At 41.8% G+C, this 26,467-nt stretch overlaps 1 protein-coding gene across 6 annotated transcripts in view; it reads right to left on the bottom strand.

The window, feature by feature from the left end:
• The window catches only part of LOC137435048 (echinoderm microtubule-associated protein-like 2), a 171,386-nt gene that overhangs the window by 3,613 nt on the left and 141,306 nt on the right, over positions 1-26,467 (bottom strand). For all 6 annotated transcript variants that reach the window (XR_013624598.1, XM_068128433.2, XM_078784806.1 and 3 more), the window contains 6 exons: positions 24,689-24,756; positions 21,563-21,651; positions 15,258-15,355; positions 14,983-15,070; positions 13,850-13,945; positions 2,658-2,788 (listed from right to left, as the gene is read on the bottom strand). Coding sequence is in view for 5 of the 6 variants with exons in the window: in XM_068128433.2 (XP_067984534.1) it covers positions 2,658-2,788; positions 13,850-13,945; positions 14,983-15,070; positions 15,258-15,355; positions 21,563-21,651; positions 24,689-24,756 (570 nt within the window). In the remaining variant the exon portion in view is untranslated. The remainder of the gene's footprint in view (positions 1-2,657; positions 2,789-13,849; positions 13,946-14,982; positions 15,071-15,257; positions 15,356-21,562; positions 21,652-24,688; positions 24,757-26,467) is intronic.

Here is a 26,467-nt window from a genome sequence, read left to right as displayed (position 1 = left end):
CCCTCAGAGTTGGCTTCATCGCAGGAGATTATTAGCGATATTAGCACCCTTGTTTATATAATATTATTATTATTAGCACTACAACTATATATAGCGATATTAGCGATATTAGCACTTCAACGCGGGAGATATTAGCACCCTTGCACTGTTTTCAAATAACTCACAATTTTCTCTAAAAAGTTGAAATTGACAAAAGTATTTGGTCTCCACAATTCTTTATTTCACTTCATATTACAGAACCTTTGTTTTTGATTCAGAACTTAATATATCCTTTTAAATCAGAAAATAAAAAGAAATGGCATTGACAAAATTATTGACACCCGAAGCTTAATATTTGGTAGCACATCATTTGGACAAAATAACTGCAGTCAGCACTTCCTATAGCCATGAATGAGCTTCCTCCACCTCTTTACTGGCAGCTTGGCCCACTCTTCTTGTGCAAACTGCTCCAGTTCTCCTAGATTTGAAGGGTGCCTTCTCCCAACTGCTGTTTTCAGATTTCCCCACAGATGTTCAATGGGATTTACATCTGGACTCATTGCTGGCCACTTCAGAACTGTCCAGCGTTTTGTCTTGAACCATTCCTGGGTGCTTTTTGAAGTGTATTTGGGGTCCTTGTCCTGCTGCAAGACCCATGACCTTCGACTGAGACCCAGCTTTCTGACACAGGGTTGAACATTGTGTTCCAAAATTCCTTGGTAATCTCCTGATTTCATGATGACATGCACACATTCAACGCACCCAGTGCCAGAGGCAGCAAAGCAACCCCAAAACATCACTGAACCTCCTCCATGTTTGACTGTAGGGAAGGTTTTATTTTCTGTGAAGGCTTAATGTTGTTTTCTGTAAACAGAGAGATGATGTGCTTTACCAAAATCTCTAATTTTGGTTTCATATGTCCACAGGACAGCCTCCAGTCGGGTTCGCAAATTTTGTTGGATGGTGCAAGTTGAAACTGTCGTACCTTGTGTCTGAAGGTCAGCTTGAATCTGTTTGGCAGTTTATTGAGGTGCTTCATTCATTCATATTTATCCACCATTTGAACAATTATTCGCTGCAATCTTCGATCAAGTTTTCTCTTGCGGCCACATCCAGGGAGGTTGGCTACAGTGCCATGGGCCTTAAACTTCCTGATAACATTGCGTATGGTGGGCACAGTAGCATCAAGGTCTCTGGAGATGGATGTGTAGCCTTGAGATTGTCCATGATTAGGTACAATCTTGTGTCTGACCTCCTCAGACAATTCTCTGGTTTTCTTTCTTTTCTCCATGCTCATTGCGGTACACACAGTGACACAAAACAGCAGAATGACTCCTTTACTCTATTCAAACTGGTCGAATGAGTGACTTTTATATTGCAGGCACCTGCAACTCACCACAGGTGAGTTCACTTCCAAAGTAAAGGAGAATCACTTGCTTGAAATGTAATTATTTATAACTTTTAAAAGGTGCCAATAATATTGTCCCAGCCATTTTAGAATTTCTGTGTGAAATAAGCTAAGATTTAGTAATTTTTTCAGCTTTTTTTGTTTTGTTCCTCTGCAAACCAAAGAAATACATATGCTTAATACCAAAATATTTTTTAATTTCAGCAATTTTCTGGAAGAAATGGTGCATTATTTTAAAAAAAGTGCAAGGGTGCCAATATTTTTGGCCACGACTGAATATAATTATTGAATTCATCTTCTCTAGTTATTTTGTTGCGTTTCTGGAATAACCCCGTTTGGTTTTAAAAGAGATAAGGTGCCTCGTGATTCTCCTCAGCCCACGTGCGTGAGCATAATATTGTCATAATTTGGAACAAAGCCTCGGCATTAAAGCCTGTTTCGGTCTAACCGTTCGGGGGTGGTATTAACCAGCCTGTGAACATAACAATATTTTGTGCTTTGATAGAATATATGCTGTAAATCAGAAGTCAGAGCCCAACATGTATAAATAAAAAGGAACTGAGCACAAATATATATTTATTTTAAATTATCACTTCGAGCTGGATAGCAAAGACAACACAATATCAAAAACTGGACGGGAAAGTAGAACTGCCAGCCACACAAAGCAGACGTACACCCAAGACACCACTTCCTTCGGACTTTCGGCCGGGTTTCTACGTCATATATTTTCGTTTGCTCATATCTCTATGTCGATTAATCAAGTCAAAGTTACAAAACAAAATTAGGGATGATCAATACAGGTAAGTCACGAATGTGTTTCTTAGGTTAGCTTTACATATATATGAACAACGTGGTGGAATAGTTAAAGAACATTTGAAGAAGAAGATGTTTTGATCACAAATACGCAAACATAACCATGTGCGTTTGCTCCATTATAATAAGAATATGGAGGAGTGCATGGTCGTTGGAAATGGGGCATGTGCAAACGATTATGATGTCATAAAACTATGGTATAATATGAATAAAACCGATACCCCAACCCATTTAGAACTATCAACAATTTTTCAATGAATCTCCCTTGTTGTGCATGGAAAATATGTAGTTTGCCCCTTACTGTGCAAAGCACCGAGTGGGTGTGTATATATTAGTTTACAATAGTTGAAGCATGAGCAGCAGGATAGTTCGTATTATTGCATTGTCCACACTGAAGCTTCATATAATTGGCATTGGATCCTATCAGTATGTGTTTGAAAGTCAATTCTACACTCACCTTTGGCTGGGCACAGGGAAATGGAAACAGCTGCACCTTGCCAAAGTCATCAGCAATAGCTAGAACACGCTGGGAGTGTGAACGGCAAAGCGCATTGATATCGGTCCCGTCGGAACCATCAGACCACACTCCTGCACGCAGCACAACACACAAAGGCAGAAAAAAAGCCAAATCAAAGGTAACTATGGCAATGAAGGTTACCCATACTAATTGTTTTTTTTTCATGATAAAAAGCATTCCAAATGTTAAGTGATAATGCAATAGCATTGGTAATCCCTGCAAGTCGACAAGTTGTTAATGTAGTTAATGTAAATGAGAACGTAAATCAATCTCGGTTATGTAACAATGTGTGGCTGATACTTTCCTATTAATTAATCATACTGCAATTAGCTCCGCCACCAAAGGTGGATGGAGGTTATGTTTTCACCCCTGTCCACCTGTCCGTTTGTCTGTCTGTCCGTTTGTGAACAAGATATCTCAAAAAGTTGTGGACGGAATCGGTCGAAATTTGGCAGAGATGTAGCGGATGTGACAAGGACGAAACGATTAGATTTTGGTAAAGATCCGGAGTCGGATCCGGCTACTAGAATTTTTAAAGTGATTCTTCACCATTGGGAGATCGGGGGAAAAACGATGCATAGCAGGATATCTCAAAAAGGTATGGATGGATTTGGACAAAACTTGGTGGACAGGTTGGGTGTCTTACAAGGACGATTCGATTTGATTTTGGTGAAGATCTGAATATGGATTCGGATATGAGAATTATTTAATTCTCTAAGTGATTCTTCACCATTGAGTGATATGGCCAATCAGGCGGAGGTATGCTCTCTACCGAATGCCGTTATAGTTCAAGAAGTGTTTGCTTGTGGGTTTGCTTGACTTCTATGCACTCCTGAACTGCTGGGTGGAATGAGTTAAAAAGTGGTGGTTGTACTTGGGGTGTGCACGGGAAGTTTTTAAACCATTAAGAAAACATCATAGTCCCGATGGTTCAGGGTCAGGGGAGGACCCCAATTTACTAAATGTAAATGTGTATCGTATAGCGCTGCCTGGTGAGAGGAAGTATCATAAGTTATACTGAAATTGCCAATTCTGGGGGAATTAACCCGTCCATAATTCCCAGGGAATTCACGCATCCGTAAGGACGGGGTCTTTAATGATAAGCAATTGAATTTCTCTCTGTCACCATCATGGAATACAAACTTTACATTTAACAAAAAGTTATTTCAAGATATTCGTGGTTCGCGTGGACCCATTTCCATTGTCCGGAATTTTGTGCGGAGGAACGAGTTTGTGCAGTTCATTCTGCCTAAAAATGTAGGTTTAAATTGTTCACGAGGAACCAATGATACACAGTTAAGTGCTGGTTATTCACTTTGAGATGTTATTCACCCAAGAGTGAGTTATTGTTTAAAGCTGGTCCTGTTGGCAAATCCCAGTTCTTTTATTTATTTAATTGACATCATGCATTCCAGTGGAAAAGATGGTTGGATGGACAAGATAAGTTGGATGGATAAGTTGAAAAGATATTAAAACACTTTGTTGTTAGGAATATTGCTGTTCTATGTAAGAGCAGGAATATGCGAACTGATACCTTCACAGGTCGCACAAGATCTGCCTGCAACCCTCTTATGGTTAAACTGCCAAAATCAAGACTTTCTGCTCACCTTCACTCCTTCATTCCTCTTTTCTTCCGCCTCTGGAACAAACTCCCTCACTCTCTTCAATCCCACTCCACCCTCCAGGTCTTTAAAACAGCTGTTCACCACCATCTCTTATATTCCCCCATCCAAAACCTTGATCTTTTCTACCCCCGCTAATTTCACCCCAATTCCACTTTTTTGAAATACCAACTTCTGTCCTGGAAGTCCTTGGTGTCCTTGTGTTTTATACTTCTCCCACCCCCCCCCCCTTCCCACGCCTCCTCCCCCCAAGCCCTCTCCCTCCCACACATCTCCCTGCTCTCAAATGTTGTGTTTGTGTGCTTCCCCTTCTCTCCCCATCTTGTCTTCCGCTCCCTCTTTTTATATATTTTGTTTGTCTGGTTGATTTGTTTGTGAAGTAAATGTTAGCTCTTTCACGAGCCTCGATTCAGTATACAAAAAAAAGAAAGGAAAAAAAAGGAAAAAAAAGCTGTATTAAGGTGGAAAACATGAAGAATTTATCATGGATGCACGTACTTTATTGGTACATATTTTAATACGTTTATATGTCAGGGATAAGAGATTGTAATCGAGTTCTTGAATGACGATTCTTCAACTGGATTTTTGTATGTTATATGAGAATCACCTGTTGTGTCCTATATGATTACATGAGAAATACATTTTAATGCGTGCCACTCTATGTTTATATCGCAAAGGGTATAATGATTGGATGTTTTTTTTTTCTTTTCATCCGAGGTTTATAAATTTTTGTTTTCACTTTGTTACCAACAATAACCTAAAATGAGCAAGGAAGTCTGGAAGGGTGTTGCTTTACTCACTCCCTACACCGGGTGTCCCCATGGCGTACTACAGGTGTCTTCCCACTCTTCACATACAAGGAAGAGGTATTGGCTTTGTCCACAGTAGAAGGCTGGGGGCATTATGTCTTCGGATTGTCCATCCCGCTGTTCATACGTTTTCAGAGTTTTGTTACCACGATAACTTGTGAACCACTGAAGGAATTTCAATCAAACTTGGCACAAGGACGCACTTACACTGATAAAAAGGTCAAAGGTCATGTGTCCTTTGAAAATCGTTTTACAGACCAGAACCTGAGTTAGAAGCATCTGATGTTCTCTCTTCTACTCTTCTTCATTTTCTCTCTATGTAACTTTTAACCTTTAATTGAGATCGAATGTAACAGTGGGTTGACATCTATCATGAGCGGAGGCCAATGCATCGATGCATTCACGGCAAATTCCATGTCATAGTTTTTGTTGTACATTTAATGAGGAAAAGCAGCATTCCGGTCCAAGCCTACATGTAGCGACGTAGCGCCTACATGCATCACAAACAAAAAACAAGCACAAGAATTTACAGAGAAAATCGTAAACGTGCCCGCACATTCCTCACCATTTCCTCGTCTTTTATCCATTTACAAATGCCAGATGCTGTTTTGTTGATCCGTTAGCTTGACAGTATGCCATATGGCCAACGGTAATTACTGTATTCCCAAGAGGAAAGATTATTTGTCGATATTTTCCCCACGAGTTTCATTGCTGAAGTTTTTTTTGTTACACTTTTCCTCTCTTTTGTTTTCATTTTTTGCTTTAGGTTTCTGCTCATTGATGCTGAAGCATTACTCAATTTTGTAATTAGTCCGACTACAAGTTTATCTCTCACAGTGGAAACCATACTGTGTGCCACATTACTGCTGTTGTTTCTTTTTCCCTTTGTTGCACTCAACCGTCAATGATTTTCTTATGCAAGTGAAAAACTGGAGTGAGGAATCCAATGCTTCTTTCACATTATTTTTTACTTGATAAATAATTAGACTTCCAACTTCGTCTGACTGGAAGCCTCTTCTTCTTGTTGGGGTTTGGAGATTCATCATAATTATTGTTATCATTCTGCCATATTTTGTAACCACCGTTGTGATTCTCAGATCCCGCTACACTGATAAACTTACAACTTCACAGTAATGTTACAACTTAAGAAGTCATGAAATCTAACACATATCCTCCGAAGAAGTTGATTGGTTCAGACTTAGTGGCCATCTTTGACTTAATGGATTTTCTTCCCCCCTCAAACATTCAAAGATCTTCTTTATAAGCACTGAACCAAATAATCCAAAACTTGATATACAACAACAACAACAACAACAACAACAACAACAACAACAAGAAGAAGAAGAAGAAGAAGGAACTCTGATGCAGGAGGAGTCCATTCGGTCCACAAGGCCTGCACTACACCAACACCATCCACACACAAGCTACCTCCAGGTCCCATCAATATACCTATACCCTTCTATCTTCAATACATCTAGGTACCTATCTAATTCCAATTTAAAAACTTATCATCCACTATTTCTGCTGCCATACCCTTTCTATTGGGAGACCACTCCATCACCATGCATCAACTACTTTCTGAGTGAGACTCCTGTCTTATTTATTTCTGTCTTAACTCTCTTCTCCTTCAGCCACAGGTGATGCACCCTGGTCCTATCACTCCATTCTGTTGAAAATCTCTTCTGCACTTATTTTGTCAACACCCTTCATTATAAATAAAACATCATTATAAATAAAATATCTCAATAGATGGTGGCACCTCAAGTTTGCAAAGAAAAAGTGTCTGAACAACAAAATGAGACAATCAAAATTGACCGTTTTTTGACATTAAGAAGTTGATGGATTTTCATGGAGAAAATTGGGATGTACTCAGTGTTTCATAAAATAAACGCAACCCTATTAAAGTTGTGTGAAATTTTTATTTTATAATATAATTTTTTTCTATTGCAGGTTTGTACGAAGCATTATTTGGAGGAAAAAAACTGCAAACATCAGTGTTGTACTGTTAACTTTGAAGATGGGATGGATAATTTAACAAAGGATCCTTATTGTGGAGTCTTACTTTGCTACAACGTCATTTAAACAGACTCAAAACACGATTCAGAAAGTAGTTCGAGACCAAATTAGCCCCAGATAGGTTTGCTATTTTTCGATTGATAGAGGTTTATCAAGTCCCAAGACACAAATAATTCTGAATCAGGAACTAAAAATGTACCTGTATCGCATACAAGTGAAGTAAAAAGGAAGACAATAATAAACAACGCTGTGTGGCGACGTGTGAATGGTTTGAGGGAAAAATGGGGAGGGATCCAAATTTTCTGAGTAATGTGTGGTTATCTGATGAGGCCCACTTTCTTTTAAGTGTTCATGTTGACTCTGAAAACCCTCGAAGTCACGTCGTTGTCTGTCCGTCCATCCACCGAAAATGTGCTGGCGCTCATATCTCAAAGGTTAAACATTGAAACTAGCTGAAAAATATACATCGGCCAATAGGTCTAATTAATTGCTTTCAAAACAAATTCCACACAAGTTCCAAAGTTTTTGTTTTAAAATAATATATATATATATATATGAAAAAAACCAAAAAAAAACAAAAAAACATATATATATATATATGTATATATATATATATACATACACACACATAAATAAATATTATATTAGCCTATGAGGCCAATGGCTTAATGGATAAGGCATAATCAAATTAATTAAAGAATTAAAACGTAATTAATAATTAAATAAACAATAATAATGAAAACGTAATTATTCTTAAACCTGATTTTCAGCGTCATTATGAGTATTGTACCTCATCAAATTGTTTATTGTATGAAATAATTACAAACAGTGAACATGTTTTTGCTTCAAATGCTCGGCAGGTTAATATTTTGGAGTGATAAAGGCAGTGGCGGAGGTAGGGGTGTGTATTCCCTGCAATTGCATGGGGCCCCGAGATAACAGCCCCCCCCCCAAATATCTCGGGCCCCCAGACAACATGCCCGCCCCCTCCCCCAATATCTCGGGGCCCCCACCCCACCGATTGTGATCCACAATATGATAAACAGCGCAAAGGGAATGCTCCATCTCAAAGAAATAAAACATTGTCACGTGATGAATCAATTTAAAACACGTTTTCCCCGATGTTTAACTTGACAGGAGAACAGGTGACAGTATTACCGAAATTAACTTTGTTCGTTACACAAGCAGCAAATCAGAAACAGGAAAAGGCCCTTGGTCGAGCACAAGTCCTGGGAATGGCTTCCATTGCCAATCAGCTTTTAGAGAGCTCGCCAGGTGGTTCGCGGTTTCAGGTGAAATGAGGGGGTTACGTTGCATCTCTACATCTCTGAAACCACTCCATGGAAAAATTGAAACGTGGCTCATTGTAGAGAACTCCACATGGGGAATAAATGTTGTTAACGATGACGTCATTGTTGCCTTAATTATGACATCATAATTTGACAAGTACAACGCTTAGTCCGATCAGTTTGAAATTTATTGAGAGTGATCGACAACAATTCTTGTGAAAAATGCCAGGGGCATAGAAAAGGTCCCTTTATATGGTGTGTGCCATGTGACAAACTATAGAAAAGAAGGGACATTCTTGGGAAAATGCCAGGGGCATAGAAAAGGACCCTTTATATGGGATGTGCCATGTGACAAACTATAGAAAAGAAGGGACATTATTGGGAAAATGCCAGGGGCATAGAAAAGGCCCCTTTATATGGGATGTGCCATGTGGCAAACTATAGAAAAGAAGGGACATTATTGGGAAAATGCCAGGGGCATAGAAAAGGACCCTTTATATGGGATATGCCATGTGACAAACTATAGAAAAGAAGGGACATTCTTGGGAAAATGCCAGGGGCATAGAAAAGGACCCTTTATATGGGATGTGCCATGTGGCAAACTATAGAAAAGAAGGGACATTATTGGGTAAAATGCTGGGGGCATAGAAAAGGCCCCTTTATATGGTGTGTGTGCCATGTGACAAACTATAGAAAAGAAGGGACATTCTTGGGAAGATGGAATGGGCATATAAAAGGCCCCTTTATATTGTATGCGCCATGTGGCAAAGTATAGAAAGAAGGGACATTCCATAGCATGTAGAAAATGGAAAACAATAGAAAAGAAGGGACATTTATAACTAGAACAATGCGACTGTCTCGCTAATATGCCTCTGCATCGTCCGACAACGGGTAGATGCCATCGTTCACTGTCCTAAAAAGAAACAAGTTTGATTTAAATCCCTTCAGCTGTTTTTTTGTTTTTTTTGCATACAGCATCCAGGCTCATGCAAGAGCTGACACATTGAACATGAAAACATGCACAGACACATGCAGCATGCAATGAAGGGAGCGGGAGACAAGAGAGGAAGAGAGGAAAGCACACAAGCACAACAACAGAAGACAACAGTGCCGTCGGTAGATCTGTGGAAGGGGGAGGGGGAGGGCTGGGGGAGGTGCACACGGTATAAAGCAAATGAACACTTCCCTTTCCCTTCTTGTGAGGAGCTCATAAGTTCCCAGAAGGGACTTCGCACGACGGAGGATGCCCAGTCGGCGACTGGCTTTGGAGGCCAGCTTGGGAATGTGGTTTCCCAGGAAAGATCATGGCACATAGTGAGACCCAAAAGCTTGAGAAGGTGTGCTTCCCCTTCTCTCCCCATCTTGTTTTCCGCTCCCTCTTTTTGTGTGTTTTGTTTGTCTGGTTGATTTGTTTGTGAAGTAAATGTTAGCTCTTTCACGAGCCTCGATTCAGTATACAAAAAAAAAAAAAAAAAACTTCTAGGAATTTCAGGAAAGAAGTTGGGGATTTAATGAGGCAGATTTGGGGTGTTTTAACGGGGGTAGAAAAGATCAAGGTTTTGGATGGGGGAAGTTAAGAGATGGTGTTGAACAGCTGTTTTAAAGACCTGGAGGGAGGAGAGGGATTGAAGAGAGTGTGGGAGTTTGTTCCAGAGGCGAGAGAAAAGAGGAATGAAGGAGTGAAGGTGAACAGAGTCTTGATTTTGGCAGAGGGTTGCTGACAGATCTTGTGCATCCTGCAGGAATATTTGGGGGACAAAGCACAGACAGAACAGGGGGGGGCAAGGCCAGAGAGGAGCCGGTAGAAGACAAAGACCACAAACCTGCCTGCGGTGAGAGAGAGAAAGGTCCTCAGAATCAGCTTCATCGCGGGAGATTCCAATGATTCTGAATGCTTTGGTTTCAACCGCGTGAAGCCGAGCTAGGTGTGAGGCAGGAGTTTCAGCCCAGAGGGGAGAGCAGTATTCCATTGAGCTGCGGATGAAAGCCTTGTATGTGGTGAGGAGCTCAGATGTGCCCAGAAGGGACTTCGCACGACGGAGGATGCCCAGTCGGCGACTGGCTTTGGAGGCCAGCTTGGGAATGTGGTTTCCCAGGAAAGATCATGGCACATAATGAGACCCAAAAGCTTGAGTGACAGAACTTCTTCAAGAGGATTGTTCAGAAAGTAGATGGGAGGGTTGTCCGGATGGTCTTTTCGGAGAGACAAAGTGAGAGTGTGAGATTTGTCAGGATTGAAAGACGTGTTCCACTTGTTTGACCAGTTTTTTATATTGTCCAGGTCTGCAGAGAGTGAAGAGGCTGCTGCCTGCCGATCTGAGGGTTGGGATATGCAGCAGCAGAGAGTGGAGTCATAAGGAAAGAGAGAGAGGATTTTCCAGCGAGTCAGAGAGATCATTAATAAAGACCAGAAAAAACACAGGGCCCAGAGCACTGCCTTGATGAACGCCAGCCTGAACAAGAAGGAGAGATAAGAGAATTCCATTCAGGGCCACACACAGATTGCGACCAGAAAGGAAGTCCGCCAGCCATGCATGGAGATTTCCATGGATACCAAAGGAGGAGAGTTTGGTGAGCAGAGCGGGGTGCCAGACCGTATCGAAGGCACGTGATATGTCAAGGGAGACAGCTCTGATTTCCTGTTTGGCATTGAGGACCTCCATCCATTGTTGAGACAGCAGAAGCAGCATGTCCAGAGTAGAATGATGATGTCATTGGTGCCTTAATTATGACGTCATAATTCGACAAGTCCAACACTTGATCCGATCAGTCTGAATTTTTTTCTCTGCAATTTTTGGTCCGATTGACACTAAATTTTCACCATCGGAGCGCCTCCTCTTGTAGAATATTTTCCCAAGTATGACGTCATAAGTCACATGGTACAGGTGCCATCTTGGAAAAACTTTGCACCTCTATCTCTGAAACTAATGCATAGAAAAATTGGACCATGGCTCATTGCCAAGTACTCCCCATGGGGAATAAAATATGTTAATGATGATGTCATTGGTGCCTTGTTTTTCATGGCGTCATAACTCGACAAGTAGAACGCTTCATCCGATTAGTATGAATTTTTTTTTCTCTGCAACTCTGGGTCTGATGGACACAAAATTTTCACCGTAGGAGCACTTCCTTCTGTAGAATATTTTAATGATAATTATGACGTCATAGGTCACGTGGTACAGGTGCCATCTTGGAAAAACCAAAAAGCGTTGCACCTCTATATGTCTGAAATGTATTGAGCCTGATCTATGCAACAATTACATAAGAGAATATAAATTTATGATGTAATCGCTCACGTGGTCAGGCAACCATATTGGATCAAATAAAAAACCCTTCAAAAACAGAAGAGATGGCTCATACCAAGGTTGACTGCACAGGGTAAGTATTCCATGAATACCATCGAGTTTAATCGTGATGTTAGATGTGTGTCACTTTATGGCTGGATAGATTAATGTATACCCCTCCCTTTGGTGTTTCTAAAAATCACCATCCCTTTGAACTTTTATTTAATGTTCTACCCTCCGCAATAGTTTATGTTCTTCCAAAGCATCACGGTGGGCCTTCAAGCACACGTTTGGGTGAGAAACCCAGAACGGCCACGCCTACCACCAGCAGGGCTGTTCGGTGAGGTCAGGAATGCTTTTCCCCAACCACGGACCAATTTTTTTTTTTAATGGAAATCGCCCAAATGGGGCTAGGGGTTGAAAGGGGCTAATGGAAGGTTAGAAAAAGATAAGGACAAAGCAAAACAAAATAAAAACAAAGAAAAAACAACAAGAAAACATCCAAGATACAGGAAGCAGCAGAAGTCAGGTAAAATGTGATTAAACCTCAAGGATGTAGGAATTGCCAAGAGGAAGCCGAGTAGATTGTATGATAATGAAGCACGTTACAGGTAGTGAATTCCAGAGTGAGACAGCACGAGGGATAAAACTATCTGCATCGCCGTTCATTCTGTACTTTGGATCAGCTACAGTGCATGGTTGTGCAGAAATGGCAAACACTCGTACGGGAGGATTAGAAAGTCCAACAGAACATTTGTCATGAAAATATCTGTAGAGCAAGCCAAGAGTGGCAATCGACCGACGGTGAGAGAGTGGTTGAAGAGTTGAACACATCTCCACACCAACCAGGTTGACAATGCGTTTCTGGAGCCTACCCAGTAAAGATAAGTGGCAGACCAGTGCTCCAGCCCAAATGTGGCAACAGTACTCAATGAGGGGTACTCAATAGTTGTCTTATACAGGTACAAAACAGCCTCAGGAGGTAAATCTTTGCGCTTGATAAAGATAACCAACCCATCTGGAAGCACTCTTTTCAATACCAGAAATGTACTTATCCAAACGGAGGCTAGAGGAGATGTCGAGACCAAGAAGCCAAAGCTCAGATGATTTTGTTTAGGTCGAAGACCCCATGTGTAAAGAAGGGAAAGACCTGTTTCTTGAGCGAGACATGGACAACAATTTCATCTTCTTTACATTGAAGGTAAACAGCCAGTCAGGCCCCCACTTCAACACATTCTCTAAATCATTGTGCAGTGAAACTTCAACCTCATTATGAGTGGTGTCGAGTGAATCAGCAGATGTACCTGTAAAGTGAGGAGTCATCAGCATACATGGTTAGCTGAGACAGAACATTATCAGGAAGATCATATTGCTCTCATGCAGAAGAATGATATAAACAAGGAACAGAGTGGGACCAAGCACAAAGCCCTGTGGATCAACCAATGGCGGCAGAGAGGGGAGGGGCTATAAGTACCTCATGGTTCAGGATGGGGGGGAAAACAGTATAGGTCAAGTGGTTTTATCATATCATTATTGTATTGCTTCTTGTATTACCATCCCCTGTGTCCCATAATTTGTTATTAAACATACCTAGTCTCACGGGGGTGAATTTGGGCAGTCTAATTGAAGGACTAATTGATTATGGGTGACCAGCGCTCTACACAAGACCATGTCATGTGCCTCACCAGCTACACTCGGCCGTTAATCAAGAGATCAGATGTGCGGTACAGAATTAGCGCAACGCATCAGCTGACGTGGAGATCCCACCAGCATGGTATAATGGCGGTGGACACGTGATGTGGCTCTGGGCCATCGACTCAGTTGGGCGTTCTTGGCACGGCCCGCTGGGACTCAACAGGACCATGGGACGAGCAGCGGCCACAACAATATATTGTTGAATTGAATACCAGCAAAACTAGTGCATCAATAGGGTCATATATATATATAGGATATGCTTAAAATCTTATTAATGCACTAGTTCTTCATCCTGCTCTCAACCCCACAAACCATTTGTTGGTATAAAAGCCGAATAAAGAATTTCAATTTCTTTGTAAAATAATATGTTTTGCATATCACACAAATTACCTGAAAATTTTTATATATGGTACTTACCATAGACATGGAAACCCAGAACACAGGTGTAAGTAGCCCACTCCACAGACCTCACACTCGCTGCTGATGTCACTTGCTTACAAGAAGTTGCCAACCCTAGACATACGGAAGCAGGGAATGAGGAACATGATCCAAAGATGCAATAAATACATTTTGGCAGCCAAATATGAAGATGCAAACGCCAATTAACATCATAATCATAATAATAAAAGACAATGTGTGCCAGTCAGTCAGTTAGTGTGAGTGTGTGTGTGTGTGTGTGTGTGTGTGTGTGTGTGTGTGTGTGTGTGTGTGTGTGTGTGTGTGTGTCTCCTCTATAACTCCAGAACCATGAAACCTAGTGGCCCAAAACCTTGCATGCAAACTAAAGGAGCTCCAATAAGGGAGTGCATGAATAAAAACTGGGTGTTTGGGTAAATGTATACACCCTTTAAAGGTAATTAACCAGCTTATTAAACAAAAACAAAAACAGGCTTCATCCTTAGTCAGCCTGCTATTCCTTAGAGGTCTTAATCTTTGTTTCGGCCTGCCCAAAAATGCCTCGCCTTGGAACAGGCCACAATGGTTTCTGCACGATTAAGTGCTCAAAATTTATTTTGTCACTTTCCTCACTCACATCATTGAATGTCTGATCTTCATACCAACGAATCGCTGTATGCATCGCTTTAGTAGGTGCTTGGCTCTGCCTCTGCTACTGGACTGGATGGCATCAGCTCACAGGTCCTAAAAACCTGCTTGGCTGCTCTTGCACATCCTCTATTTGCCCCTTTTACCCTATAATTCACCCTAGGTCACCTTCCATCTGCTTGGAAATCAGCCATCATATCATTACATAAAAAGGAGCAAAAACGGATCCCCTTAACTACAGACCAATTGGCTTCTTCCAATCAGCAACGTCATGGAATCCATCAGCCATCGCATCATTGCAAATCCTTCCTTTTATCCAACAGGTCTCGTTTCCAGTGGTCTCACGTCACCCATTACCCCCCTCCACTCCCCCGAGTCCGTTACAATATTATTTGGATTAGCTACTGTACATGGCATTTGAGCAAGACAGAAGCAACACAGGCTTAAATGGTCTTTACCAATCCAATGTTTCCTTGCAAGAAATACAGTAACATGAGGGAACTTACAGTAGAGGATTTCATAGTCTCCTGAGTTGGATATGAGGTGTTTACCATCAGCTGACCAGTCCAGGTGAGTAATGAAACTGGAGTGACCCTAAAAGCACATCATAAAGATAAATTATATGGAACTGTTTAAATAAAACAACATCACGAGCATCTCAGTTTGAGCGAGATAAGTTTTTAAAAGGATAATTGAGAAGGATAAATGGGAAAGGAAGAGAGATGAAAAGAGAAGAATATAGAATAGAGCGTGTGGTGTTGATGCGTCTGTTGGTCCTTACCACACACTTGCCCAACCGAGTGTACTTTCCACCATTCTCATCGACAGCATACACGTATATATTGTTGTCATGAGACCCCACAGCCAAGAATGTTCCATCTATTGTAAAGAAACAGAAAAAAAAAAAGAAGTTTGCAACGAAAATGGGATCTGAGGGTGAAGGGGTTAAGGGTTAATTAGTTTTATTTGAATTTGCATGTTTTTGCGCTTCATTTGTGGAACCAATCATGAACCCCTTGTTGCAAGAGTCGGTCAAATTGAAGAATCTGAAGAAAGTGAATGTAACAACAAGATACGACCATCAATGCAATCCTCAGCAATAATTTAACATTAAGACTGGTGTTGGTTTAATGGTTAGGGTGGCTGGCTTATGATCTGGCTATTCACCAAAACCTAATCATTACGTCCTTGTCACATATGCTGCATCTCTGCCATATTTGGTCCGAATCCGTCCACAACTTGAGATATTTTGTTTACAAACGGACAGACAGGGGTAACAACACAACCTCCACCCACCTTTGGTTGGGGGCGGAGGTAATGAACAACTTTCTGAGGAACAAGCTGGGTTTCGAAAGCACTAAAGCATAAGGTAACATATTGCTAACATCAAACGGCTTATGGAACTGTGCATAGAACACCAAAAAGACGCTGAAACATGGGCCACCACAAAGAGAGACAGGTGGAGAATGCAAGCTTTTGAAATGTGGTGTTGGGCACTGATGCAATGGATTCCCTGGATTGCAATGAGATCAAACGATTCCATCCTCCAGACCCTCGGTCATCCTCTTCCGCGAGATGCCATGTTCCTCTACCAGAAGCTGGTCTACCTTGGTCACATTATGAGGTCGCAACACCACCGAGAAATCGCCGATGACAGGAATGCTCAGTGGAATGTGTTGAAGAGTGAGACCAGGAGGCTGGACGAAGTGAAGTTGGCAACGATGATGCAAATAAACGACCTCAAGGAGGCGGTACAGGACAGGTGTAGCTGGCAGGCGCTGACATGGAGGGTCGCCAGGAGTCGGTCACGACTCAGCGGTACAAGGTGACAGGTGAATTTGCAGGTTTAGAGTTGATGTGTTGTACAAACCCCAATGAAAGCCTGCCAAGATAGTCACCAAGGATTAGTCATCACCGGCCTCATGACTAACGCCTCTCGAGCCAAATGGAGCAAGTATACTTTTGAATCAGACAAGTCAAGGGTGCTCTCAAGCCAGGTTACCAATGAGTGCACTTAATGAAATCACATGAGTGATGGTTTTGAAACAAGTTTTGGGTGAGAATCAGGAGTTGAGCTGGGAATCGAGAGTGAGGTCTGCATCAGAACAGTTGAGCCAGAACCTTCACAGGATGAGGAGCATGTGTGGGTAATCTCAATTTCTCCAAATAAGTCTTCAGCAGAACTTACCAGAGCATCGCCAGGGGTTATTTGGGCTACTATGGCAAAAGGATGAACCAGTCCCATAATTTTGTGGACGTCTGCAGCAAGTTCGCCTGGACCAGCTGGAAACCCACCTCCCAGCCCGATGCAGGTAGGTAAATACTTGCCTGCTCACCCCACCGAATCTAGATAAAGGCGTCTCGCTGGGCCTGACCTGGCCTGAACCACTCCATTACTGTATTTCTTTTATTCCCCACCCGTCACCCTGCATCTTTTAACCCTTTTCTCCTGCTGTGTGTCTGAATACCTCTTTAGTGAGTCTGCGTCGATTAAGATATAGTAGGAGGTAAGCGAGACTGAAATAATTATGGTAAATAAAAATGATATATTTTCCAAAAGGGATGTCTTCTTCTTCCTCATCATTTTCTGTTGTTGTTTTACATGCTTCCTGCCTGGTTTCATTTTGGCATTATTTTTAATCTCATTACTTGACTTTTCACCGCTCTGCCCAAATTGGGCTAAGGGGTTTTGTCGTCACGGGCATCCAGGGGGTCCGGGCATCCGTCAACTTTTGGTTTCCGTCAATTTCAAGGAGAACGGCTTGTCCGATTAAATCCATGTTTGCAGTGTGTGTTGGGGTTGGGGAGAGGAAGGTTCCTTTCGAAAATGGGCGCGCTGCGATTTTCAATATGGCCGCCACGTCAGCCATCTTGAAATTGGTTTCCACCATGCATGGGCTGAGGGGTTACGCCCGCTTTGCGGTGCTATTTATTATTCTGGTCGTCATGGGATCGATTGCTTCTCCATGTGTGACTAAATTACCAGCGAGCATGTGAGAGTTACGCTGTCGGCCTGTGCAACCAAATTTACCAACATTATCACATTCACCAAGCGGCTATAAAATGATATTATATTTTAAATTCAAGCCTCCACGCTCGGGCCACCTTGAGAGTGTTACATCCAGTGTCACCAGGTTTGAGTCCTGTAGGATCGGTCGGGTGTCTGTTACAGTATGTACATTTCGCCAGAAACACCCAAACAAATCCTATTATATATATATATATATACACAGTGCATTCATAAAGTATTCAGACGCCTTCACTTTTTTCACATTTTGTTATGTTGCAGCCTCATGCTGAAATCGTTTAAATTCATTTTTCCCTCATCAATCTACACTCAATACCCAATAATGACAAAGAGAAAACAGGATTTTAGAAAGTTTTGCAAATTTATTAAAAAGAAAAAACTGAAATCACATTTACAGAGTGGCCAGACGGAAGCCTCTCCTCAGTGAAAGACACATGAAAGCCCACAGAATCTTGTTTCTCAGTCTGAGAGTCCTTTCATGCTTTTTTGCAATCTCCAAGGGGGCTTTCATGTGTCTTTCACTGAGTAGAGGCTTCCGTCTGGCCACTCTGCCATAAAGCCCAGATCGGTGGAGTGTTGCAGTGATGGTTGTCCTTCTGGAAGTTTCTCCCATCTCCACACAGGATCTCTGGAGCTCAGCCAGAGTGACCATCGGGTTCTTGGTCACCTCTCTTACCAAGGCCCTTCTCCCCCGATTGCTGTTTGGCCGGGCGGCCAGCTCTAGGAAGAGTCCTAGTTGTTCCAAACTTCTTCCATTTAAGAATTATGGAGGCCACTGTGCTCTTGGGAACTTTCAATGCAGCAGAATTCTTTTTTGTAGGCTTCACTAGATATGTGCCGACACAATCCTGTCTCTGAGCTCTGCAGGCAGTTCCTTCGACCTCATGGCTTGGTTTTTACTCTGATATGCATTGTCAGCTGTGAGACCTTATATAGACAGGTGTGTGCCTTTCCAAATCATGTCCAATCAATTGAATTTACCACAGGTGGACTCCAATCAAGGTGTAGAAACATCTCAAAGATGACCAAGAGAAATGGGAGGCACCTGAGCTAAATTTCAAATGTCATAGCAAAGGGTCTGAATACTTATGTCAATGTGATATTTCAGTTTTTTCTTTTTAATAAATTTGCAAAACTTCCTAAAATCCTGTTTTCTCTTTGTCATTCTGGGGTATTGAGTGTACATTGATGAGGGAAAAAATGAATTTAAACGATTTCAGCATAAGGCTGCAACATAAAATGTGAAAAAAGTGAAGGGGTCTGAATACTTTCTGAATGCACTGTATAGATATATATATTATATTGTTAATGTCAGCAGCTTTTCTGTAAGACCGGCATGCTGGAGTTTACCTTTTTGTCATGTGGGTCACTGATTTCCAAAAGAGGGTGGAGACCAAACCAGATTTTGTGGCGTAATAGTGAGCATCTGCTCTGAGTCTGGGAGGTCGGTGGTTCAAACCTCAGCCGAGTCATACCAAATACTTCAAAAATGATACATGCTTCTTCCTTGCTTGACACTCAGCATTCAACACTTATGAAGGACTAGTGGCTACTACCGCTCAGAGGGCAGGAGTGCCCTTCTCAGCCCACATTCAGTGGGAAATGTGTTGCAGCACAAACAATCCAAATAATAAGACCTCTGAGAAATCCCCAAAAATCCCCCAATAAAAAGAAAAAAAAATTCTTTGGTGAAAAAATATTTCATGGGAAACCGAAGTAGGAACCCCCGAAGTGTACTCTGAAAAATTGGTGTCAATCAGCCCAAAAGTCTCGGAGTAGATACTTGTCAAACAGACAAACATACATGGACACTGCTCTGTTTTATATATTACAGCACGGACAAACAACCATAAGTTGGCAATCATAGCACAGGCTTGATGGGCCTCATGGCCTCCTCCTGCATTGAAGTTCCTTGTTCGGAAACTCATGTTATATTATATTGTTGCGGTTTTGCAAATGCACCCCAAGCTTACCAGAGACTAGATTCCCAAATGAACCACATCATTAATTAGATTTGTAGATTAGGTTTCCCTCCCCACATCTAGAGGGTTGAGGGGCACATGAGTTGAGGGTTTAGCTATGACTTTCCCTTCTTTATCATTCCAGCCAGAAAATTATCCTGTGTCCAGTACCCAGCCGGACTTCATCTCCACATTTCGTGCTTCCATTCCTGAATAACGTTTCAACCCTTCAACTCCTGTAATTTAACACCACCTGTTTGTCCTTTCATCTCCTTTGTCGCTTCATCTTCCACCTCCCTTTAGAAACCTTCATTCATCGTCATCAAGTCATTGACGCTAATACCTCCCGAATATAAAGACCGTTTATTTCACAGAACATCACATGGTGCGTTGGTGGCACTGCCAGATGATGGGCATCGATCTTTCTCGAAAGGGTCAAATGGCACTGCAGGCAGTGAGACAATCACTTCTGGCACTCACGTCATCTGTAGACTCGTCTGGACGATACTGGAACCTTTGACGCACCAGGGAGCAATGAAGAGATGCCGTGGGTGAACGGGAAAGACTCCAATCCATGCCTGCGCTGGACGAGATGCAAGGCAGGCGTGCGCCAGCAAAGCCATAGCCGCTGGGGGGACAGGAGAGGTGCTGGGGAAAGGCATAGAGCCAGAGAGAAGAAGACATCGTCGAGGAACACAATCACCGAAGGTTCTGGAGGGAAGCCCCTGTTCAAACCTTGGATCCTGGTCCAAGTTCTTCGTGTTGGCTGCTTGGGCGACCTTGTCTGGGCGGGAGATTTATGCCGCTCAAATCGGTCGGACCAGCAGGGTAAATTGCCTTCACGTATATCGGCAACATGGGCTAATGGTCTCCTCGGATCGTGAACTCCCAGCAGATGTCCCTCCTTGGTACCAGCCACTGAACATGGCGGCTCTCAACCATCTGGGTTTATCGAACTGATGCATCTTTGTCTCAATACCACGTTCCTTCCCCCCAACCCCCATCCACATTGGGACCAATGCAGGCCCGCATTGTCTGCATTGGGTGAGCCAGGGGCCGAACCAAACCCCACTTTCCCTCTACCTTCTCATAATCCACCCTCCTCTCACTTGTTACCCGGTTGATTGATGACGCGTCATATCAAATGTATAGCGATAGATAAAACTGCTCAAGAGGGCGGCATAAGCATCAAGATAAACACTTTCTAATGTATCTATGAAATGTGCTTTCTTTGCTTTGATTGTAAACAAATGTGATTGTGCTAGTAATTGTAAACACATGTGTTTGTGCTAGTAAATGTAAACACATGTGTTTGTGCTCGTAATTGCAAACAAATGTGATTGTGCTAGTAATTGTAAACACATGTGTTTGTGCTAGTAAATGTAAACACACGTGTTTGTGCTAGTAATTGTAAACAAATGTGTTTGTGCTAGTAATTGTAAACACATGTTTGTGCTAGTAATTGTAAACACGTGTTTGTGCTAGTAATTGTAAACACATGTGTTTGTGCTAGTAATTGTAAACACATGTGTTTGTGCTAGTAATTGTAAACACGTGTTTGTGCTAGTAATTGTAAACACATGTGTGTTGTGACTGACTTGAATTGAGAAAAAGTGTTAATTGGCAATAAATGTGCTTGTTAAATGATGGAAGCATTTCCGACAAACTCATTTACATCTTTTCCTTCATTGGTCCAATGCAGGTATAAGCACAGTCAGATGGGAAGTTGGGCCCCCCTGTGATTGGCTCCGGACTTAGCCAATAACTATTTCACAGTCCGCACGGCCTTACTAAATAGACAAGTGGTTTTTGAGGGTGTGGCCTCTAGTTAGGTTGGCTTGCCAACGGAAAGGTATCGTGTAACAGCAGAATGAAATCTGCCAGGCCGGTAATTCTAAGTCAAGCAGTTTACGGTTGCATCATTACATTCATGATCCGACAGACAACGGAGGAGTCGGCAGCCTACAGGTGCTGGAGGTCGGGATGAACCTGAGAGCTCCCCTCGTGATGAATCCCAGAACCCCGAGATAGCAACAATAGTACATTCGAATTTCACATTTACTATGCAAGTAGGAATGAATAAGAGTCCAACCATACCTGGGGAATATCTCATAACTGAAAGGTGCTCTGGTCCATCAGTGTGAGCTGTAATGACGTCCTGAGTTTCAACATCCAGAACCAACCACCTGAAAATAGTTTAATTGTCTTATGATGACATAACAACTGTGATCTTACTATGGCAAACCGGCCCCCTACCTGTGAATACATTTATAGCAATCAGGCTGCTCATGCCCATATTGGATCGATAGTATAAAATTTAGCCAAGAGGTTCTCAAGGGTTTTTATAACTATGCATACATGTAGCAAGCCAAACATGTACACTCACATGTATGACCACCTAGATGTGGCACTTTGTAATCTCAAGCTGATCTTAGTGTCCTAAAGAGCTGGCTCACATCACCTGATATGACCCATTGGTAATTTTAAATCAGCTTGCATCCGGTTTCTTATGAGAATATTGTGATCAGATCAAAATTAAGGCACAGAGGTATTGTTTGGTTTCCACAAGATATGACATGTGGAAGAGCATTCAGTTTGGGTAAACATTCAACTGTAGATTTGGCAGCCATCAAGCTTGCATGAGCTGGAGTTCAGTCACAGTGCGCATATTAAAGTGCATAAAATAACCTGGAAATTGAAGTTTTACTTTTCTTGTCATGTCACCTCATAATAATTCACCAAATGTCCGTCCGTCTGTCCGTTCCCAGGTACCGCAAAAACAGCTGAACCGATCCCAACGAAATTTTGGGTGGGTAATCCTGGGACCCCATGGAGTAAAATAGGCTATATTGTTTTCCCAATTTCAGCTTTGGTCTCCAGCATTTTCAGGTTTGTTCTCCCGCCTAACGTTGTTGTCCCGGGTACCGCAAAAACGGCTGCACCGATCGCAACGATACACCTCCATGCCCGTGGGATTCTCACGGGTGACCCCACTAGTGTCATCTAATGCAAGTTCACCCTTGCAGCTGCAGATTTTCATCTGACAAGGTATTTTGCGCTTAAAACTTCTCTTGGGCCCACCCAGAAAATTCTGAGTTTGTGTTCGAAGGAGTAAGATAAGATCGAGTAAGATAGATAAGGACGAACTGCTTGAAGGGGTAAGATAAGGAAGAACATTCCATAGATCGATTGTGAAGATAACATGGAAAATGTGACAAATTCGATTTATTTATTTAAAATATAAGAGTCAAGGATCATGGAAGACTAAATGACAAATGGTATAAGTTCACCAAAAAAATTTGGAGCAGTGAGAAACAGGTGGACAAGAACCACAGAAAAACTATATAGTAAGCGAAAAAGTGCCAGGAGTCAATGAATGGAGAAAAGCTCAGGTTTAGGAATGGAAGAGACCATGAGGTGGCAAATGGCTGAAGTCTTAAATGACTGGAGCAAAGAGTACGAGACAACAGAGTGAAGGAAGAACATTCCATCGACTAGAGACCAGTCCGATGAAGGAATGCAAGTGGGCATGGAACTTCAGGGGAGGGTAGTACGGTTTGTGTTTCTGGAAGAATGCCTGCAACCTGAAGGGGGAAAATAACGGTTAGGGGGACAAGAAGGTACATGGGGTATTCGAGATCAGATTTGAACGTGGACAAATGATGGCACCATCCTATTTGACAACCGGATCGACAGAATTTCCAGGCAGTTCTTTTTAGAGAAGAGTTTTTAAAGCAAAAAGATTAACAGAACAAAAACTTTCATTAACCCCACAGGTGATAAAGAAATGTTAAACTTGTCACGAGTGGTGATGACTGTGGTGAAAATGTATCAAAGTTGAACCCAGGTGTGACGCTCACTTAAACCACTGGGCGGTGTCTATAAGACCTCGGGACGTCCGCGACTCGAGGCCACTCCTGCGACTTTATACAATGACATGTAGAATTGAATGGTACGTACCCACTTATATTCTAGGCTTGCTTGCATTGACTGATATATCCAATCTTTCTCATATGATGCCTTGATCCTGACACATATGTTGCATGGTGTATTTTACAGGATGATGTCACGATCTAATTGAAATCAACCTATCTATGGGACGAGTTGTGGATTTGGTTGATTTTCACAACAATGACACCGTACACAATTGAATTATAGGAAATATAAATAAACACTAAATACCTGTGGAGTGTCAAATAAAAGTACATGTACATAAATGTACATGTAAAATATTTTCACTTAAGATCCCTCACGACTAATCCCCAAAGCCAACTTCCACTTGATGTGGCATAGGTTTTCACTCCAAATTGTGGGGTTTTTTTTTTTTGCTTTTCCACAGTTAAAGTGAAAACAAACAAATCAAGACGGTGCCTCACCATACAGGTTTTACCTGTGTACACCCACCCACCATTGTGACTTGCAAGCAGAGATGCATAAACTGCATAGAACGCGAGTGGTGATGATGGAGGACAGGTGACGATAGATACAAGAATGTTGCAAAACTATTTTTGATTTGTGGAATGTTTTGCATTTGCAAAGGGATAGAAGTGTTAGGTTGGATTATGTTCATCATCAGAATGGGACGAGTATAAATAAGTTAATTCATGAATTAAGTGTATGCCAGCCATATCCATGACTATGCTCTTTCTGGAGAGTTGGTGCTACTACAGCAGTCTACATTGCCAGAGAGTTGAAAGTACACTGGGTGGTTTGCCAATGATCTTTCAATCATTAATCAGGGCAGCAATTTGTCTAAATACCAGGAACACACTGGCCTCCTCCTTTTTTGGATAGCACCGTGGGATATTTAAGGTAGACGGGTGAATGCTTGCAGATAGGACACGCTGCTGAGCATTTCTCCGAAGTGAGGTATTGCCGGAAATCTCGTGCAGTGAGGAAGGAGCTGGAATTGGCGTAATCATAAGCCGACTCGAGCTTCACATGAACATGATGGACAGATTGACGATCAAAACCACAACCTACATGACAACAGTAGATGCTTTGGCAAGCACCAAAATAAATTTGTATATACTGAGAAAGGGAGAGGAAAGGCGTAAGAATTTTGTCCCTCTATCGTACGGTATAATGCAAGACTGCCCCTTGTAATACATTAAATATGGTTTAACAATGACTGGTTCAATTACAATTTGAGGGCTATAGTTTGTCTTCAGAGGATCAAGCATGCCGAGGACAAAGGTGAATTGGGTTGTCCGAGACCATTACCTGCCAAAATGGCTCCCTATAGCGACAACTGTGCCACTAGGATTGAAGTCAGCAGACAGAGCAGGGTCCTGCAAAGATAGCGGATGCTTTTAAGTGTACTTAGTGAAATATTTTCCATATTCACAGAAAATCGTACACAAACATACCAGTGGGAATTGATGTAAAGAAAGTGCAAAATGAATGATTCAACACGTATGCAAAATAGCAACAATATGAAAGCAAAATCACTGAAAACAGAAACGTTTTAAGTTAATCAACTGTTTAAAGCTATTCCAAAGAGCTCTAAATGCTACGAGTCCACGTGGATGTGGCACGAGTCCGACAAGTCCACCTAGATGTTTCATGGAATTAGGGAAACGCAGAAACAACCCTTGGTTATTACTTCACGCACATGCACAAAGCAAAAAGCAGGGTTCAGCAATTGGTTCACTTTGTCCATCTGTATACAAAGACCAGTTTATGATCGAGCACCAAATTTCAAATGAATTTTATATTTTGAACACGAATTGGAAAACAAACCTGTAGTTTATCAGTATTTTTGCTCTGAATTCTACCCGATTGTGGACGCGCACAGATAGATGAGTGAGATTATTACTTTCCTCTGTCTGCCTGTCTGGCAGTCAAACAAAATTGAAAATCATTCCAAACAGGAAACTTACTGATTTTCAGGACATCATAAAGGACACAAATAACAAGCACAAAGAGCTAATATAACGTGTTAAATAAGGTGGTGTAAAAGATGCTGCATCAACAGCGGTAAAGTTCCTATTTTTTTATTTATTTTTTTTAGCTGCGACGAGCAGCTCGATGAGAGAACCGCGTTGTTGTTGTTGTTGGGGTGCCTTTTTGAATAGCGCATGCGCATACACTCGGATGTGCATTGGTATGAGGTAAGAACATCGCGGACTAAAATCGCGATTTGTTTGAAGAAACCAGAATAAATTTAGCAACAAAGACAACAGCATATTAGCGCATATTGCAACAGATATCCTCATGATTCTACACGTCGCAGCTGGTGACCACACTGTGGTCATTTTTCTCTTGTTTTTTTTTTTTACACCTTTTAACATCCTTGTTTAATTTCATTTGAATCATTTGAACAGAAATTGCCTTATTGGCATTTTCAAAACCCTTTCGTTTAGCAGTACTTGGACAAAAAACAGATATTTGGTGTTCCTTCATGAAACACACAGTCAGCTCTCAGCATTTCAAATCAATCTGTTCCAGTGGGATTGTGCAAATATGCATAAATTTGAATTGGTGAGAATATTTTATTTTTGTCTCCCCTGGCTATTACTTCAACGTAATAGCACCGAAACGGGCCCTCAACAAAACAGTTTCAACTGCAGAGTATGCCGATAGTGATTATATGCAAGAAAATCAATATGACGTTCATCGAGGTATGCTAACCTGCATGGGAATCTGTAGCATGTAATCTGTACGTTACAAGTTTTCCTCAGCAACTTTATGTTAACACCAGAAATGCTTGATATGGTTGTTGGAAATCGTTAATGTTCCCACGTTTTTCATTGCATATAAATAAGAGAGCAATTTCCCCCAAAAAATTTGAAATGCCACATTCAGGTAGCCCCTCAATAGACATCATTAAGGAGGAAATGGCAAACAGCCAATCAGCAACGCTTATCAAGTCAGTCGATACTGGTCTCTCACCTGCAGATCCAATATGGCAACACCCACACAATGTTGTTTATATATTGGGCGACCAGAAAATGCCCCGTTACAGAATTTTCTGCAATTAGTAAACTTTCTTCATTATGT

Source organism: Myxine glutinosa, chromosome 9 (assembly GCF_964187855.1).
Source record: "Myxine glutinosa chromosome 9, kmMyxGlut1.1, whole genome shotgun sequence".
Taxonomy (NCBI): domain Eukaryota; kingdom Metazoa; phylum Chordata; class Myxini; order Myxiniformes; family Myxinidae; genus Myxine; species Myxine glutinosa.
Note: the sequence above shows the minus strand (reverse complement) of the source record. Positions and strands in the feature narration are given on the sequence as shown.